General features: G+C 30.3%; 2 protein-coding genes across 6 annotated transcripts; both read left to right on the top strand.

Moving 5' to 3' along the window:
- Nucleotides 1-255: 255 nt before the first annotated feature.
- On the top strand, nucleotides 256-6,108 carry LOC130809108 (organelle RRM domain-containing protein 6, chloroplastic). 4 transcript variants are annotated; one of them, XM_057674743.1, is made up of 5 exons: nucleotides 256-610; nucleotides 2,161-2,395; nucleotides 3,901-3,969; nucleotides 4,074-4,180; nucleotides 5,474-6,108. In XM_057674743.1, exons 2-5 carry the CDS (start codon nucleotides 2,161-2,163, stop codon nucleotides 5,549-5,551), a joined length of 489 nt encoding a protein of 162 aa, XP_057530726.1. In that variant the 5' UTR covers nucleotides 256-610; the 3' UTR covers nucleotides 5,552-6,108. The 4 variants fall into 4 exon arrangements, with proteins under 4 accessions (XP_057530726.1, XP_057530722.1, XP_057530725.1 ...); XM_057674739.1 differs by having other exon boundaries at nucleotides 2,041-2,395; XM_057674742.1 differs by having other exon boundaries at nucleotides 424-610; nucleotides 2,041-2,395; nucleotides 5,488-6,108.
- A 2,923-nt stretch (nucleotides 6,109-9,031) lies between these two features.
- Nucleotides 9,032-16,110, top strand: LOC130809105 (pathogen-related protein). Of its 2 annotated transcripts, XM_057674736.1 has the most exons (5): nucleotides 9,032-9,865; nucleotides 11,736-11,821; nucleotides 12,569-12,701; nucleotides 13,251-13,552; nucleotides 14,008-16,091. In XM_057674736.1, the coding sequence occupies exons 1-5, from the start codon at nucleotides 9,787-9,789 to the stop codon at nucleotides 14,149-14,151; spliced, it is 744 nt and encodes a 247-aa protein (XP_057530719.1). In that variant the 5' UTR covers nucleotides 9,032-9,786; the 3' UTR covers nucleotides 14,152-16,091. The 2 variants fall into 2 exon arrangements, with proteins under 2 accessions (XP_057530719.1, XP_057530720.1); XM_057674737.1 differs by lacking the exon at nucleotides 9,032-9,865 and having other exon boundaries at nucleotides 11,489-11,821; nucleotides 14,008-16,110.
- The last annotated feature ends 465 nt before the right edge of the window (nucleotides 16,111-16,575 follow it).

Raw genomic sequence — 16,575 nt, 5'->3', positions numbered from 1 at the left:
TTGAGTTTTGTGTTAGGCTTTATTTAATTCACCTGATTTTTCCTGATTGAAACTAATTTTTACTAATTAAATAAATATTTACCAACTAAAATTGATTTTTATTAATTGAAATTGATTTTTTAGTTGTTGATAAAATCTATCTTTTACTGATTAATATTGATTTTTACTGAATGTTATTGATATTTACTAACTAAAAATGATTTTTAATGATAAATTGATTTTTAATTTTACTTATCAAGACTTTCTTTACTAATTATTTATTTTTTTAGTGATATTTATATTATACTATATTCTCTAATTTTCATCAACATATTTATATATTTTTATCTATTTCTCTCACATTTCTATAAATTTTTCAAAAACCAACGGCAACTTATTGCGAGTGCAGTTAAAAAGAAAAAACAAAGAAAAATGGTAAAAAATATTGCGAGAAAAGAGAACCGAAGAGACAAAATTTAGGCAACATTTGGATAACCCAACCCATGATTATGATTATGGAGTATGGACTACGGGTTGCTCACTTCCTCTTATATCAATGATCAATAAAACTGCTTATCCCGGTCACGGTTAAGAAGAGCATACCAGTTGTTGACACCATTACAATTTACATGTCAGTCTTGTTCTACCTTCTTTCTTCTCCATTGTTTAATTTTCTTCTTCTTTTTTGTTGTCTTTGTTCTTTGTATTTGTTTCAGGCTTTTCATTTTTTTCATAATTCTTAGCAATTCATCAGAGTATAATGTCATAATGGCTTGTAATTCATCCATTTCTGCTTAAACATCTTCCATTATATTCCTTGGTGTTGGGATGACAAAAACTGAAGATTAATTATGATATTATGACAGATTTTTGCTGGAGTTGTGAGCACTGATATCGTTGGTTAGAATCACTTAATTTCGTAAATTAGGGTTCGGAAATTAGGTCTGTAAATTTTAGGGATTTGCAAGTTCTTATAAATTAATTAATTCTATCATTTATCAATTAAATTTCTATTGTTGTAAACTTCCTCAATTCTGCTTTCTTAGGAAGTATGGGATTGTGTTGTTTTATTTCTGGGTCCTGCTCCTTTTTATGTTTAGCAATTGAATTAACCTTTCTAGTATCTATTCTAACCTGTAACAGCTTTAATTGCTTTTTCTTGAGGTATAAAATTGTATGTGCATGATAATTTAATGAGCTTTACATGAAGGCTCTTGATGCCATCGAAAACTGGTTGTGCAAATTGGGAATTATTCCCTAGTGATGTTGTTATTTTAAACTGATTTGAGTAAAGCTAAAGTTATAGGATATATATTTCTTTGTAAAAAGTTTAAACTAATACAGTAATACTCCTTCCTCCACTTTAAGTTAGACACAATTATCCTAATAAGCTCTCACTTATGTTTGGGTCAAAGTCAAAGGGATGGTGCACTATGCTAGTATGTGATCACTTTGGAGGAGATGGATATTCTATTGTGTCTCCATGCTGTCATTAATCTGTTTATGGTTTTTGTGCTCAGTTTTGAATATTTTATTTTCCTATGACTTTTCTGGGTTCTAGCTAGTGAAAAAACATGATCTACTCTTTAGCTCTTGCTTGTACTAGTTCCTGAACTGCGTAGTGGATATTGTGTATCAAGAATCAAGATATTCTTAAACAGGCAAACAGCGGGATACACAGACTTTTAAATCTATGCGGGAATTAGCAATTTCAACTATGGAACAGAGTGTTAGAGTCATAACTTTTGTGCAATCTTGTTTAGCTGATTTTTATTTTGATGGTTATTTAGTTGCTATGTAATGTTTGAGTTGTTGCATGAATGTGGATATTGTAAGCGTGCGAAAACTATGCATAAGATCCTTAAACTTCTATCAAGTGGCTTGTAATATTTACTAACTCTCAAACCCATCATAAATGGTAATGTAGCTTTGAGATAGTTCACATAGTGTTATTAATCTATTTTCTTACAAAGAAGTGAATATGAGTTTCTATTTGGAATTGTCATACATAAATGTAATGTAAAAATGAAGTTCAAAGTGTGATTTCTGTGTTTAATCTAGATGACAGGGGCAACAAGATTTCTCAGTGGTCCTTGTATCATCACATTGCAAAAACATGAATTGAATAAGAGATCACCAAGAAAAGAACAGTTTTCTCAGCTTATTCTTTCAAAATTTCAGATGATAGTCTCACTAAAAAGTGAAGTTTGGAAGCAAAAATTACCTAGAAAAGAACATTGTTCTTGGCGATCTTCTTTGTATTGTTCTTCTGAGTTTTTTGATTCACCGTATCCTTACTTCTGCTCTCGTTTCAATGGCTATGGAGGAATGCCCACAAGCTGTCCGTGTATTGTTGCTTGTGTCTCATCATCAACCCCTTCTACTTCATCAAAGTCCTATAGACTCTATGTCAGTGGTTAGTGCTTACCCTTATCTTTTGTATAATAACAAGTCTCTTTATTATATTTGTTACATTGCTTGGATTTTATATTCATGCTTTATCAATTATCATTTGTCTTTAATATGAGCTATATGTTGTTGGATTCGAAAATTTGAAGTCTTGTTATGTCGTTCCTTTTGAGCATGTGCAATATTCAAAGCATATACATATGGACTTAGTGTTGTGCAAAAGTATATTTCAAGTTTTTTCCTTTTTAAAGGGGATTAATTACCTCTCACAACATAAAACTAGATAATATACTTCGAAAATAGGTTTATGTAGAGAGAGAACATTTGTGGGCAATTACAAGACATATCTTGGTTTACGCAATCAACCCATTTGTGGGGATGAAGAATTTTGCATTGTTGTCGTGTTTGTATAGAGAAGAAAATGTTATAAAAACTAGTGTGAGGGAGAGAAGAGGATTTGGTATGATGGAGACAAGATCTGTTTTTAACTCAAAAACTAAGCTCAAAAAGAAAGTTGATAATTGGAGTGTGAAGAGTATTCTTGGATAGGTGAAAATTAAGTTTTGGTGTTGGCATTAGAACATGTTTTGTGAATATTATAGAACCATTCACCTAAAAGTTGCTCACTTTTAAAAGTAAGCTTGCGGCTTTTAGTTTTTTAGCTGGTAGATTTTCTTCAATAGTTTCCTTATGTTAGTTAAGTAGCTTTATTTTCATGGGCTATCCTTCTTCATGTATAAAAGGCATCTAATTGTGGAAGCTACTTGATAAATGAATAATAGTGATAGGCAAATTTTAATAAGTAAGTAAATGCTTGTGTAAAGAGAGGATTTTCTTGATAGAGAAGTAACTATTAAAAGTTGATATTTTGAGAAGATACCTTTTAGAAAAAAAAAGCATATGAATACCTTTTACGTTTTATGACAACCTTTTTGCGGTACTACCTCACTACCTCGTGCAAATTTTTTGCCAAACCAAAAAGTCAACTTTTGTGTGTGACTTTGTTTTCTTCTTTTCTTTTATACAACATTCCATTACCCAAGGCCCAATGCGAACAAAGGGCTCCCACTTCGGCTCTCCTTTAGGCAAAATTAGGGTGGTTAGATGTATGCAACCTTGTGCTTATAAAAAGTAGAGCGCCATTTGATCATTCCTATTTGAGGACTAAAAAAGAATCTTGCTGGTAAGTTTTTTGAAACTTTAAGGTTAAGTCTGGAACAATGCAAATTAATCGAACTGATGGAAGTTAGTGATGGTGAGCCCATTCAATACATGGAAGGGAAATGAATGTGGTTCTTCTTGATGAATCGATACACATCTGATAGTATCTACGGAGTTTTTTTGTGTTATGACGATAATTTGGTCTTGTTTTTTGCTTGTCTTCCATTTCATGAACTTTCTTGTTCATATATGCAGTATGGTAATAACTAATATCAGCTGTTATGAGCCCTGCACCCAAGGCAAATAGTTAACATAGTAAATTGGCAGGCTAATCTTTGCTACCGCTTGCAGGTCTCTCCTTCCGCACAACTCAAGAAAGTTTACGAAACGCTTTTGAAAAGTTTGGCCAACTTGTGGAAGGTGACAAACTGACAAATATATGCAAAAGTTCATTCATCATTCCTATGTGGAGCAGTTAGATTTTTTAAGGTATTCATTGCTTAGTTTTCTTGAAATTGCTTTAGTGAACCTCGTGATGGATAAGATTGCAAAGAGACCAAGGGGCTTTGCTTTCCTCCGTTATGAAACTGAAGAGGAGGCTAAGAAAGCCATTGAAGGAATGCATGGAAAGGTATGTGCTGTAATTATCTTTCAATGCTAACAGGTTGACCTTAGCTTTATTTGTAAAACTTGTACGACTTTTGTTGCCTTCTTACCATAAAGTCAGATTGTTGACCTTAGCTTTATTTGTCAAGTTGTTCAGCTGTTCTGTTTGAATAGAATGGGATCAGGGTTATAGGTTCTTAATTTCCTATTCAGCTATCAGTGAGAAATGAGAAAAAAGCCAGCTGCATGCTGCCAATCCAGTTAAATCATTGGAATTAAACTTTGAGCGCTGTAATATGGCTCTCTTGTGAACTTCTAATAAGTCTTATGTCGTCTTGCTTATTAGACAACTAGGTTCAATCTTTTTGTAATGTTTTCATTATATTTGTATATGCATCCGAAAAAGATCAAACCTTTTTTACAATTAAGTAGAGTCTTATGACAACAATTCCAAAGCCTTTAATCCCAAAAGATTTGGTCATCTACATTCACCGAGAGATTAGTCCCGATTGTTGTCCACATGAATTCCCCTTCTCCGTTCAATTCAATTTTTTGTACCATCTCAACTTGTAGTTCATAATTTTTATATATTTTTTAGTCTTATCGTCAGTTTTTTGTTGTCCTCTTTTTTGGTTCCATATTTAGTAGCGCTAGTCAAATGACCGTTCGTTTTAACTTGCCCTTAAGATGTAGGGCTACACCTTAAACACATAATATACCAATTGTTACAACACACACTAAATCCGTTGGGTCACTTCTAGGACTATTGCAAAAAGAAAAGAGCTTAGGGCCAAAGCCTGATAAAGGCCAGTTGTGACTGGAAAATTTTAAATCCTTTGACGCTCTTATCTTGCACTGTATTAATATGTTTTCTTGAAATACCCTTTGTCATTGTCTAGTGGAGTAGTTTTCTTGATACCTTGTCTTACGCAACAAATCTCTTTTAGCCTTATAGTGTCTCATTACTTGTCTTGATCCAAATTGGTTCAACATCTATTCACACATTCTGGTATTCTTTCCCATAACTTTATAGTATTAGTAGGACTTATGAGTTTTGTTGGACATCTCATTTGCTCTTATAATTGGATATAAGTACTACTTATCCTGTCATTGGGCATCTTGTTTGTCCTCTAAATCTTGTTGAATAAATTACTTAGTCAAGTCCTTTTTTTGTTGAATCTACAACGAAGCTTAGGGAAGATGGATATATTTTCTCAATTTCTTGCCTGCACATCTTGTACACATACTTGACTTTGATGTCTTTCATATCTGAACAGCACATGACCAATTAGTTTTTTGATCAAATTTCCACTTTCAGTTTCTTGATGGCAGGGTAATATTTGTGGAAGTAGCTAAACCCAGGTCTGGTATCCACAAGAGACAACAGACATCTTGAGAATAGAATGCTGAGACACTGCTGCCGGCTATGCAATTGCAGTTAGCACTTAGAACTTGGCACTAGCAGTGTGAATTTTGCTGACTGTTACCCACAGTGCTGAGGAATTCAACATGTACGTACTTTGAAGTACATTTTTGTTATCTTAACTTACCAAACTAATATATTGGGGGCAGAGTAGCAATTGCAATGATAGGAATACCTTGTTCTAAAAATAGAATTCTTGGGACAAAGAGAGCATTCATTTCAATGTATAAAAATTGAATTGGTTGTTTCTCGATTCCTCTACTGACAGAACCGGGGAATAGAGGAGAGGGGATGTGGAAGTAGTTTTTTAGGAGGGTGCCATTTAGGATTGAGACGATGTTTATCAAGTGCGGCTAACAATCGGAGTTTATTATGGTATGGGAAAAATAGGAACGGATAAAAGTTGGGGTTTGAAGGATTTGAAGCATTTAGGAGGTAAGAATTAGAGGTATTTGAAGACGATGATTTTTGAAATTACATTGCTAATTGGCATAAAAATGTAATATTAATGCCGAGAAAACTTAACTGCTAGAGGCTTTGTTCTATGACCAATATGGCTTGAGTCTCCTTTTGGATTTTAAAATGTCATACTCAAACCAATAACATCGGAAACACTTTAAATATTTTTAAATGAGAATTAATAATATTTCTTAGACTAATGTAATTTGGGTTCATTTATAATGTATAGATTCAATTGTATACAAAATGAACCCAGCAAAAATAGAGAAAGTGTAATTGAAACAACAAATTGATCTTTCACTATCAGAATATAAAGTCGAGTTGGATTTTTTTTCCTTCAAAACACTCCATATAATACCAGTATTGTTATCGTCTGTTCCTAATTGTAACCCAAACTAAACCAAAAGTCCAATTGGACTCAAGGCAACCCAAAAGCCAACTGAAAGGTAATATGTATATTTGCTTGTTCAAGATGTAATTAGGTGTTTCTCCGGTGAGAATAGTATTTTATAATTACAATTTTAATTTACTAGTTAATACGATAAAATGTTTATTATGTTAAATATAAATTTTATTGCATAATATTTTATGATTTAGAGTTGTACTATTATTATTATTCCAGGGCAAGTAAGTAGTCAAGTCGTATATGCCATCTTTCATCATCTTATCAACTCTAGTCAAAGGATTGTCGTTCTTCCTACTACAACTTTTTGAATTCGTTGACGATCAATTCTTTTTCAAAAAAAAAAAAAGACCTCATTGGTCTTTTTTATGGGGTTCGGTACAAATTTAATATTAAAGGTATTCAGGATAAAAGACTAACAGTTGATAATAATAAAAAGGGAAATTTGCAAAAAAACACCTTTTAAAACCAATTTTTTTCAAAGAAACACCTTTTATAATTTTTTTTGTAAAAAACACCTTTTAAGAGACTTTTTTTAAAAAAAGACACCTTAAATCAGTTTCCGGTGACTTTTGTCAACTTTCCGGCGTTGACTATGCCAGTCAATGCCGGAAAGTTGACAAAAGTCACCGGAAACTGATTTAAGGTGTTTTTTTTAAAAAAGTCTTTTAAAAGGTGTTTTTTTACAAAAAAAATTATAAAAGGTGTTTCTTTACAAAAAAGGGTTTTAAAGGTGTTTCTTTGCAAATTTCCCTTATTATTATTATTATTAATTTTTAAAAAAATTTTTTTTATTTTATTTTTATATAATAATAAAAATAAATTTTTTTTAAAAAAATAATATTAATAATAAAAATAAAAATAAAAATAAAAACAAAAATTTAAAAAAAAGTTAAAAAAATTTAAAAAATTTAATAATAATAAAAAAAATAAAAAGTATAAAAAAATATAAAATAACAATAATAATAATTAAAAAAAATAATAATAACAAAAATTAAAAAAAAAATTAAATTAAAAAAATATTTTTTTTAAAAAAAATAAGAATAATAATATTTATTATTATTATTATTATTATTAATTTTTTAAAATTTTTTTAACTTTTTTTAAAATTTTTGTTTTTATTTTTATTTTTATTTTTATTATTAATATTATTTTTTTTAAAAAAAGTTTATTTTTATTATTATATAAAAAAATTAAAAAAAAATTTTAAAAAAATTAATAATAATAATAATTAGGGAAATTTGCAAAGAAACACCTTTTAAAACCCTTTTTTTGTAAAGAAACACCTTTTATAATTTTTTTTGTAAAAAAACACCTTTTAAGAGACTTTTTTTTAAAAAAAAACACCTTAAATCAGTTTCCGGTGACTTTTGTCAACTTTCCGGCGTTGACTATGCTAGTCACCGGAAACTGATTTAAGGTGTTTTTTTTAAAAAAAGTCTCTTAAAAGGTGTTTTTTTACAAAAAAAAATTATAAAAGGTGTTTCTTTACAAAAAAAAGTGGTTTTAAAAGGTATTTCTTTGCAAATTTCCCTAATAAAAATGAAAAAAATACTCTTATGGCATGGGTATTGTTAATAACAATTTTATACCTTTAATAGAAAAAAATTTGTTCTTGTTCCACCAAAAAAATTAAAAATTAAAGTAAAAAAAACTGTCATGTTACTTGTATTTTTCTGACGTGAGCTATGATATCAGCATTTTTCTAGTGAAGATTTCTGACGTTAGCCATGATGTCAGCATTTTTCTAGTGAAGATTCCAAATTCATTGCAACGACAAATCAACTCAATCCTTAAACATCGCTATCTTTTTTATTTTATCGTCATCCTTTCCCAATGAAATTACGAATTTGCCCCTCAATTTTAAAAAATTACGAATTTACCACTGTACTTAATATTTCATAAATATAGTCTAACCTTACTAAGTAACTCCTTTATCACACTTAAAAAACAAAATTACAACATAAAATTTTTAGAGCAAAAACTAAGAAATTCATTCCGCAAAAAATAATCGAGGTCATTTTTATTCGAATCGTATTATTTTAAATTTTAAAAAAAACGAAAAAAAAATAAATAAAAATAAGAGACTCGCGGGAAAACCGCGAGCCCGTCGCGGTCCAGTCGCGTGTTTGTCCAGTCGCAAGAAACACGCGACTGGACCGCGACTAAGTCGCACATTTTTTTTTCGTTTTTTTTTAATAATAATTATTAATTTTATTTAATTATTATTATTATTATTATTGTGATTGTTATTATTATTATTATTAAATATTTATTTTTGTTTTAATTATTATATTTAATTTATTTTTTAAAATATTATTATTATTATTATTATTATTATTATTATTATTATTATTATTGAAAAGTAAGAATAATTATATTACACCAAAAACAAGATTCGAGTACAAATACAACGGAACAAAATGATGCCTATCCATCATGGGCACTAGCGAGGCTAAATCATTTGTAGCATCATTCCAAGAAAAAGATTACAAAGCACGGAACCATTCTATTTGTCTATCATTCTCCTTGCACAATTGGATTAGCCTATTTTTCACACTCCACTTGATCTGATTGACGATGTGTGTTGTAGTTGAGATATCTTTTTTCCTCCAAATAACGTCATTCCGTAGTTTTCAAACACCATAAACTGTGGCTGCAATTGTAACTAGTAAGGCTCGCTTCTTCATTCTGTTCCCCTTAATGTTTCCGCACTTATGGAGGATGGAATGCAAGAATGGGGTGTTGAGTATCCCATCCACTGCATTATTTGCTGCAATATCATCACACTGCATGGGCATTGAAAGAAGAGATGATCGTGTGTTTCAATATCGTTACTACAAAGAACACAAGTTGCATCTTGTATCAACTTAAAGTTCAGAAGTCTGTATCTGGTATACAGCCTGCTTCTCATAGTTAACCAGGTGATAAATCTATGCTTAGGTACTGAATATCTGCACCAGACGTTCCTGCTCCAGTTGAAGTTGTTTTCAGGTGGCATCAGTAATCTGTACACCCGTTTAATGTTGTACTGCGTGCTGGTCTGCTGCTGGACAGTAGCTTGTATTTCATCTCGTAACTTGCATAACCCTTTCCACATCCAGCTCGTAGTGATGGGAGGATTATGATCCTCCCATTTTTGGTTTTTAATGTAAACTGCATGAACCCATTTGACCCATAAATTGTCCTTTTTATGGCTTATGGCCCAGATTTGCTTTTTAATGGCTGCCTTGTTCCAAAGCCTCACGTTCCTAATGCTCAAACCGCCTCCTTTTTTTGTATCACACAAGTTATCCCAAGCAATATTCCCATGTTTTGTTCCTTCACTAACACCATGCCATAGAAAATGTTGACAAACATTATTTATTTTGTTAATGATTGTCTTTGGCAGTATGAAGATTTGAGCCCGATAAGTATGTATAGAGGTAAGAACCGAATTTACCAATTGACGTCTACCACTATATGTTGTTGTTATTATTATTATTATTATTATTATTATTATTATTATTATTAACTTTTTTATATTCTTTTAAATATTATTTTTATTATTTTTGTTGGTGATATTGTTGTTGTTATTGTTATTATTAGTAAATTTTTCTTTAATTTTATTTTTAAATATTGTTTCTGTTAGTAGTGTTATTATTATTATTATTATTATTATTATTATTATTATTATTATTATTATTATTATTATTATTATTATTATTAGTGTTATTATTGTTATGATTATTATTAATGTTATTATTTTGGTTAGTATTATTATTATTATGATGATTATTGTTAATTTAGAAAATTAATTACAATAATATTAATAATAATAATAAAAAATATGTTCTTACATCATGAATTATCAACAAATATAATGTAAGAACATATTTATTATTATTATTATTATTATTATTATTATTATTATTATTATTATTATTATTATTAATATTATTGTAATTAATTTTCTAAATTAACAATAATCATAATAATAATAATAATATTAACAAAAATAATAACATTAATAATAATCATAACAATAATAACACAAACAATAATAATAATCAAAACACTAATAATAAAAACAATATTTAAAAATAAAATTAAAGAAAAATTTACTAACAATAACAATAACAATAACAACAACAACAACATCACCAACAAAAATAATAAAAATAATATTTAAAAGAATATAAAAAAGTTAATAATAATAATAATAATAATAATAATAATAATAATAATAATAATAATAATAATAATAATAATATTTTAAAAAATAAATTAAATATAATAAAAAAAAAATTAATAATAATAATAATAACAATCACAATAATAATAATAATAATAATAACAACAACAACAACAACAACAACAACAACAACAACAACAACAACAACAATAATAATAATAATAACAATAATAATATAAATAAAATTAATAATAATTTAAAAAAAACGAAAAAAAAATTAAAAAAATGACACAGTCGCACTAAATCTGCGAGCCAACCGCGGTTCAGTCGCACGAAATCCGCGACTCGACCGTGGTTCAGTCGCACGTTTTATGGGACTGAGCCGCGGTCGAGTCGCGGATATCGTGCGACTGAACCGCGGGTGGCTCGCGGAATTCATGCGACTAGGTAGTTTTTCTAATTTTTTTTTCATTTTTTTAAAAAATTATTATTAATTTTATTTATATTATTATTGTTATTATCATTATTATTATTGTTATTATTATTATTATTATTATTGTGATTGTTATTATTAGTATTATTAAATTTTTATTTTTGTTTTAATTATTATATTTAATTTATTTTTTAAAATATTATTATTATTATTATTATTATTATTAACTTTTTTATATTCTTCTTTAAATTTAATGTTTTTAAAGTGATAATAGTGTTATTAAATGCGATTTATATTTGTTAAACAAGTTTTAAGTTCAGAGGCAAATTTGTAATTTCATTAGGGGTAGCAATAAAATGAAAAGGATAACGATATATAATAACTCCCAACTTAAAACAACCTATTCATCTCACTTTACATATAAATGTATTTTATATATAAAAAAAAATCTAAGCTAGCATCATTAAGAACAATTAGAAAAGACAAGATCACAAAACCAAATGAACAAATGACTTATTATTTTATTTTCATCTTAGAAAAGAATTAATTTATTTATGAACAAGCAACTAAGTGTCAAGTCTTTAAATATAGCTAGCAAATAAACATCAAGTGTGTAGCATAACACTAGAAAATATGAGTTCAGAAACACCAACACAAAGTAACAAGTATCGTTCTTTTTTGTATGGAGATGGTGAAACGAACACCGAATGGGTATTTGGAGTTCCACCCAACTACGAGGTTGTCGATAAACTCTTTGAAGAAGGCAGGACTCAGGTAAACTAACCTTCTTCCGAATAACTCTTGTATGGACTTAATCCACATTAAAAATTTAATTGAGATTGATCTTTGACGTTATAATGATTGGGCTATACTGTCAATAAACCAAGTCAATCAAAAGATTAAGTTGATGATTAATGTCTTAAGATATATCATATATTATAGTACGCCCACTCACATAAAAGCCCTTTATGCGCTAAAAGTGTGAATGCTACACATATCTTCCTCATATCTGGCACTAATATTCCATTTTAAATGAAGAGTGGTTGAGATTGGAAATTGTGATCTCTTATCACGTTGGTTTATAATACCATGTCAAGAAACCCAGTCAACAAAAAACTTACTTTAGTTGATGATTGAGCCTCTGAAGATATTATATTATTCTAACAATTACCGTTGGAGCTTATGTTGGTATTCATTGCTTTGTTGGTATATGTGTATTATACTCCCTCCTATTCACCATAGGTGTCTCATTTTTATATTTAGTCAAGTCATTTTAAATGTCTTATTTTTATTTTGAGTATGTTAACTTTACCAATTTACCCATATTAAACCTAACGTTTCCACCCCTTTATACCTACTAATCCCACTTTACCCCTATTAAAATTTAAAAACACTTTACTTTATTTCTTACACGTGTGCTTTCATTTGAACACCTAAAAAATGGTGAAAAGTCAAATGAGATACATTGAATGAATAGCAGGGAGTATACGTTTGAATGTAATAATTTGTGATTGCAATTAGATATGGCCGGCTGGTTCACTAGAAGAGAAGGTACAGAATCTTGTGAAAACCATGGAGATGGAGCTGTTCCATAAGGCCAATCCTCAGGATTACAAATCAATGGATGCTTCCAAGTTGACTTTAAGGGTCAACGGTATAACCTTTCTTTTCACTCATTGTTGCTCCTTTATTTGTCATCCCTATTTTATGCATTCTTGGAAAGCATGTGTCTTGGTTTGTGTAAATTGAAATGTATTTCTAATTTATTAAAATTATTGATTGTTTATACAATATAGAGGAAGATAACAATATTTTAAAGGCATGTGTAGAGTGAGTCCTTAATTCTAAGGGGTTAAATAAAACTTATTAACTTAATTACAACATTTATTTATGTCATTACAACAAAGTGACTCTCTGCTATATGTTTACATATACGGAATTTAAAAATTGTATGTAACTTTATAACACCTTGTACCTGTAAGACGAGTTGGTGATCCTTGATACCAAACATTATGATGCGACTTTAAGACATTCTGGTGATTTAATTAATAGTTTTACTAAACTTTAGTATAATCCGAAACCAAACAATTATAAATCGTGAACTCAATGGAGAATTTGATTTAACCGAATATTGGAAAATCCAAAAATACGATTATGATTCTAACAATATTACCTACTTACAATGTGTTTATTGAAACTGAAGGGAAAAAGCCTTTAACCTTAGAGGAACTACGGAAGATAGGGGGTGGTTACAATGGTTTCCTACAAACTTCATTACCTGAGGAAATGCGTTTGTATGATCCAGCTAAGGAGACTAGAGAATCATCTCACCGGATATTTACAACAACTTTCCCTCGGGGGTTTGCCCTCGAGATCCTCCAGGTCTACTCCGGTCCACCTGTGATCGCATTTAAATTCCGACATTGGGCTTACATGGAAGGTCCTTTCAAAGGCCACCCTCCTACCGGGGAACTGGTTGAATTGTTTGGGGTTGCTATTTTTGAGGTATTATCATACTTCCTCTGATTGAAAGTTATTGATCACTTTTTTATTTTCACACTATCTAATGTACTATTTTGATACAATTAAAATCTTGAGTTGCGCATAATTACAATTTATAAAGTTGATCTTGTGAAAACATGCATTGAGACGAATGAAATAAGTCTTACCTGACTATGTTTTTCATACGTAACTAATTTCAACTAGAGGTAGTATTTAATGTTATGGCTTCTTTACATATGATTCTATATTTCAAACCTTTTATGATAAGAATCAAAGTGCGAAAATACAGCCCATAACGTGATTGTAATTTACACCTTAACAATACAAGAAATATCGGTTTGTTGTTTTTGAAAATCTTTACAACGCGGTCAATGCAACGCGATGCGAACTTGTTTTTACACTATAGCTGAAACTCAGATTCAAGTATTCAACTTTGGTTTTTCTAATTTGTATTGTAGGTAGATGAAAGTAAGAGGATCACCAAAGTTGAATACTTTTACGATCGTGGTGAATTACTCGGTGTTCTTCTCAAGGGTTCAAAAAATGGAAATTCTTCTGGTGATGTGCAGTTGGGTTGCCCTGTTTTGAGAAACACCGGTTAGAGAAGTTTGTAACTCAATCAAAAAATTTTACAATAATATGTAATGCTTTGATTTATATTTTGTGCATCGTGTATTGTCTTTAATTCGAGAATTCTCGTTGCTCTTATTTTTTTTTTAAACCCAAATCATTAGAAACTTTCTTGTAGCGTTTTGGGTGCAGCGTGATTTCAATAAATACTCCGTCTGTCCTTTAGATTCTGTCCCATTTGACGAAAAAAAACAACAAAAAAGGGCAAAGGGGCGAACTCTAAGTGATGAAGTAACACTGCATATTGCATACTTATGATCTATTTATTTCAAGTAATGGTGAATCGATTCATTTTTTCTGAGTCATATTAGACCGTTCTTGGATCAACTACGGTTAAATTTGCAGACTAGGTCCTTGATAAGTGCAATTATTTGCACTTATTTATATCATTTTATACTCCTTAATAATGGTTGTCGCTAGTAACTTCGTGCTTATTTTGAATAGTTATGCTACTTTACCCATTTTGGTTATTCATGTTGATTTTGAGCGGTTTTGATCGTTTTAAACATAATTCTTATAGTTTTAATGATGACGGAGTTTACTAAGGAGATTATTTCTCGTTTGAAGATGTTTTACAATGAAGATGGGCAAAAGAGTTGAAAAGTGTTTAAAATGCAAAAGTTTTGAAGTGAAATTTGATACATGCTCACTCTTTTGGTCATAACTTTTGATAAAAACATTGCATCAATGCAAGTTTTGTAGCATTAGAAACTAGAATTCAAGAGCTTTCCAACGGTATATTATATGTCCAATTCTGACAACCGAGCAAGAAATGGCGATCATTTGAATTTGCTGCAATATTTCAGCACAAAACACCGATTTGGCTTTTGTGAGAAAAAAAGCTACCGCCGAGTCGGCTGTAGGTTCTGGAAATATGTCTGTGTTATCATCAAAAGCCGACTCGACTTTCCTGCTGAGGTCCTCCATCGCCGACTCGGCTTTTTCCCCTAACGTGCAGCGGTTACGTTTTTTTTAGCAGTTTTTATAAATAGATCAGTTAGTTTCTGTTGGCCTCTTAAGGTTTTGATGATGACTTTACTTTTAAATAAACAAACATATTTTAGAGATTGTTTTGTAGGTATATATCCGATTTAATGTGAATCGTTGATGAAGCCTATGACTTGATTCGTGAAAGAAGTACATGTCTCAAATATCCAAGAAGTTGGGAAATTGCTCTTGAAGACAGTTTACTGTTCCTAGAGTTGAAGTTCTGACGAATGTTGTAGATGGAGACAGTGTGCTGTTCCTCACGATACAGGTCCGAAGAAGACATTGACTGGAAGATTACGAAAATTATATTTTCTGTTTTTGGTTAATGTAAAAGGTTAAAATTTAATTAGTTGCTTAATTAAATTTATTTATTAATTGGCAAATTTTTTTTAATTCGCCTAAAAACATGGAGAAGATCAATTCCTTGTTTATCTCCTATAAACTCGGATATCAAAGGGACTTGTTCTACACTTTGAATTTGTCTCCTACAATTTAGGATCTTCCTTAAACCATGATGTTTTTAACCGTGCATGTGTACAGCAGTTACATTCCACTTCTAAACTTCAACTAACTTCCCGTTTTCTTTGGGAGCAAGTAAGTTTGTGGAAGTCGTGGGATATGTGCATTTCGTGGAGAACATGGGCTGAGTGCACTGTCTGCTGTTCCTCCTTATAAAAGAGGGAAATTACGGTTCAGTATGTATGGATGGATAAATGAATAAATGTTGCATTGAGAGAGTCCATCTAAGGGAGAATTAATTGAGAAAAATATTCTAAGTTTTAAATGCCAATTAATTTATAATATTTTTCTTAAGCAACAATTTCATTTTGATCTTTATGAGAATTGGCCTTGTAAAGGGTAATTGAGTGTTTTGTTGTAATTAGACTTATGGGAAGTCTAAGGGAATAGAGAATAGAATCGAGAAAAGAGAAAGAGAAGGAGAGAAGAGAAGAGAAGAGAAGAGAAGAGAAGTAGGCCTAAGTAGAGAAGCTTTGAGTAAAGCGTTTAGAGAATTGAGAAGCTTCAAGTGAAGCAAACATTGTTTTGTGTAATTGTAACTAATTGCCTAAACATAGTGAGAATTTTGAAATCCCGGGGGGTCGTGGTTTTTCCTTTTGATTAGGCCCAAAAGGTTTCCACGTAAAATTCTTGTCTCCTTTTATTATTCTTCGTTTCGTTTTTTAAAGGTTTAAGTTTTGTTCTTTACTCGATATAATTCCGCAAAAAGTTGAGCAAAAAATTCTTAAACTAACAACACAACAATTCACCCCCCCCCCTCTTGTTGCATTCGATCATCCATTAGTATTTCTACAGTTTCTTTTTTGTAAGTGGAAGTTTTTTTCCCTTAATTTTTCAGAGTTTTCATTATTGTTCCTTTGTTATTCCATCATCTTTTATGGAGTAAA

Source organism: Amaranthus tricolor, chromosome 3 (assembly GCF_026212465.1).
Source record: "Amaranthus tricolor cultivar Red isolate AtriRed21 chromosome 3, ASM2621246v1, whole genome shotgun sequence".
NCBI classification, from domain to species: domain Eukaryota; kingdom Viridiplantae; phylum Streptophyta; class Magnoliopsida; order Caryophyllales; family Amaranthaceae; genus Amaranthus; species Amaranthus tricolor.
The sequence above is the reverse complement of the archived record's forward strand: the minus strand, read 5'-3'. Positions and strand labels throughout refer to the sequence as shown.

Coding starts and splice junctions, on each gene's coding strand:
- LOC130809108 (XM_057674739.1), top strand. CDS start 2,041: ATGACAGGGGCAACAAGATTTCTCAGTGGTCCTTGTATCATCACATTG. Junction 2,396..3,900: donor CTATAGACTCTATGTCAGTG/GTTAGTGCTTAC, acceptor TACCGCTTGCAG/GTCTCTCCTTCCGCACAACT. Junction 3,970..4,073: donor GTTTGGCCAACTTGTGGAAG/GTGACAAACTGA, acceptor AAATTGCTTTAG/TGAACCTCGTGATGGATAAG.
- LOC130809105 (XM_057674736.1), top strand. CDS start 9,787: ATGTTGACAAACATTATTTATTTTGTTAATGATTGTCTTTGGCAGTAT. Junction 11,822..12,568: donor TTGAAGAAGGCAGGACTCAG/GTAAACTAACCT, acceptor GATTGCAATTAG/ATATGGCCGGCTGGTTCACT. Junction 13,553..14,007: donor TTGGGGTTGCTATTTTTGAG/GTATTATCATAC, acceptor TTTGTATTGTAG/GTAGATGAAAGTAAGAGGAT.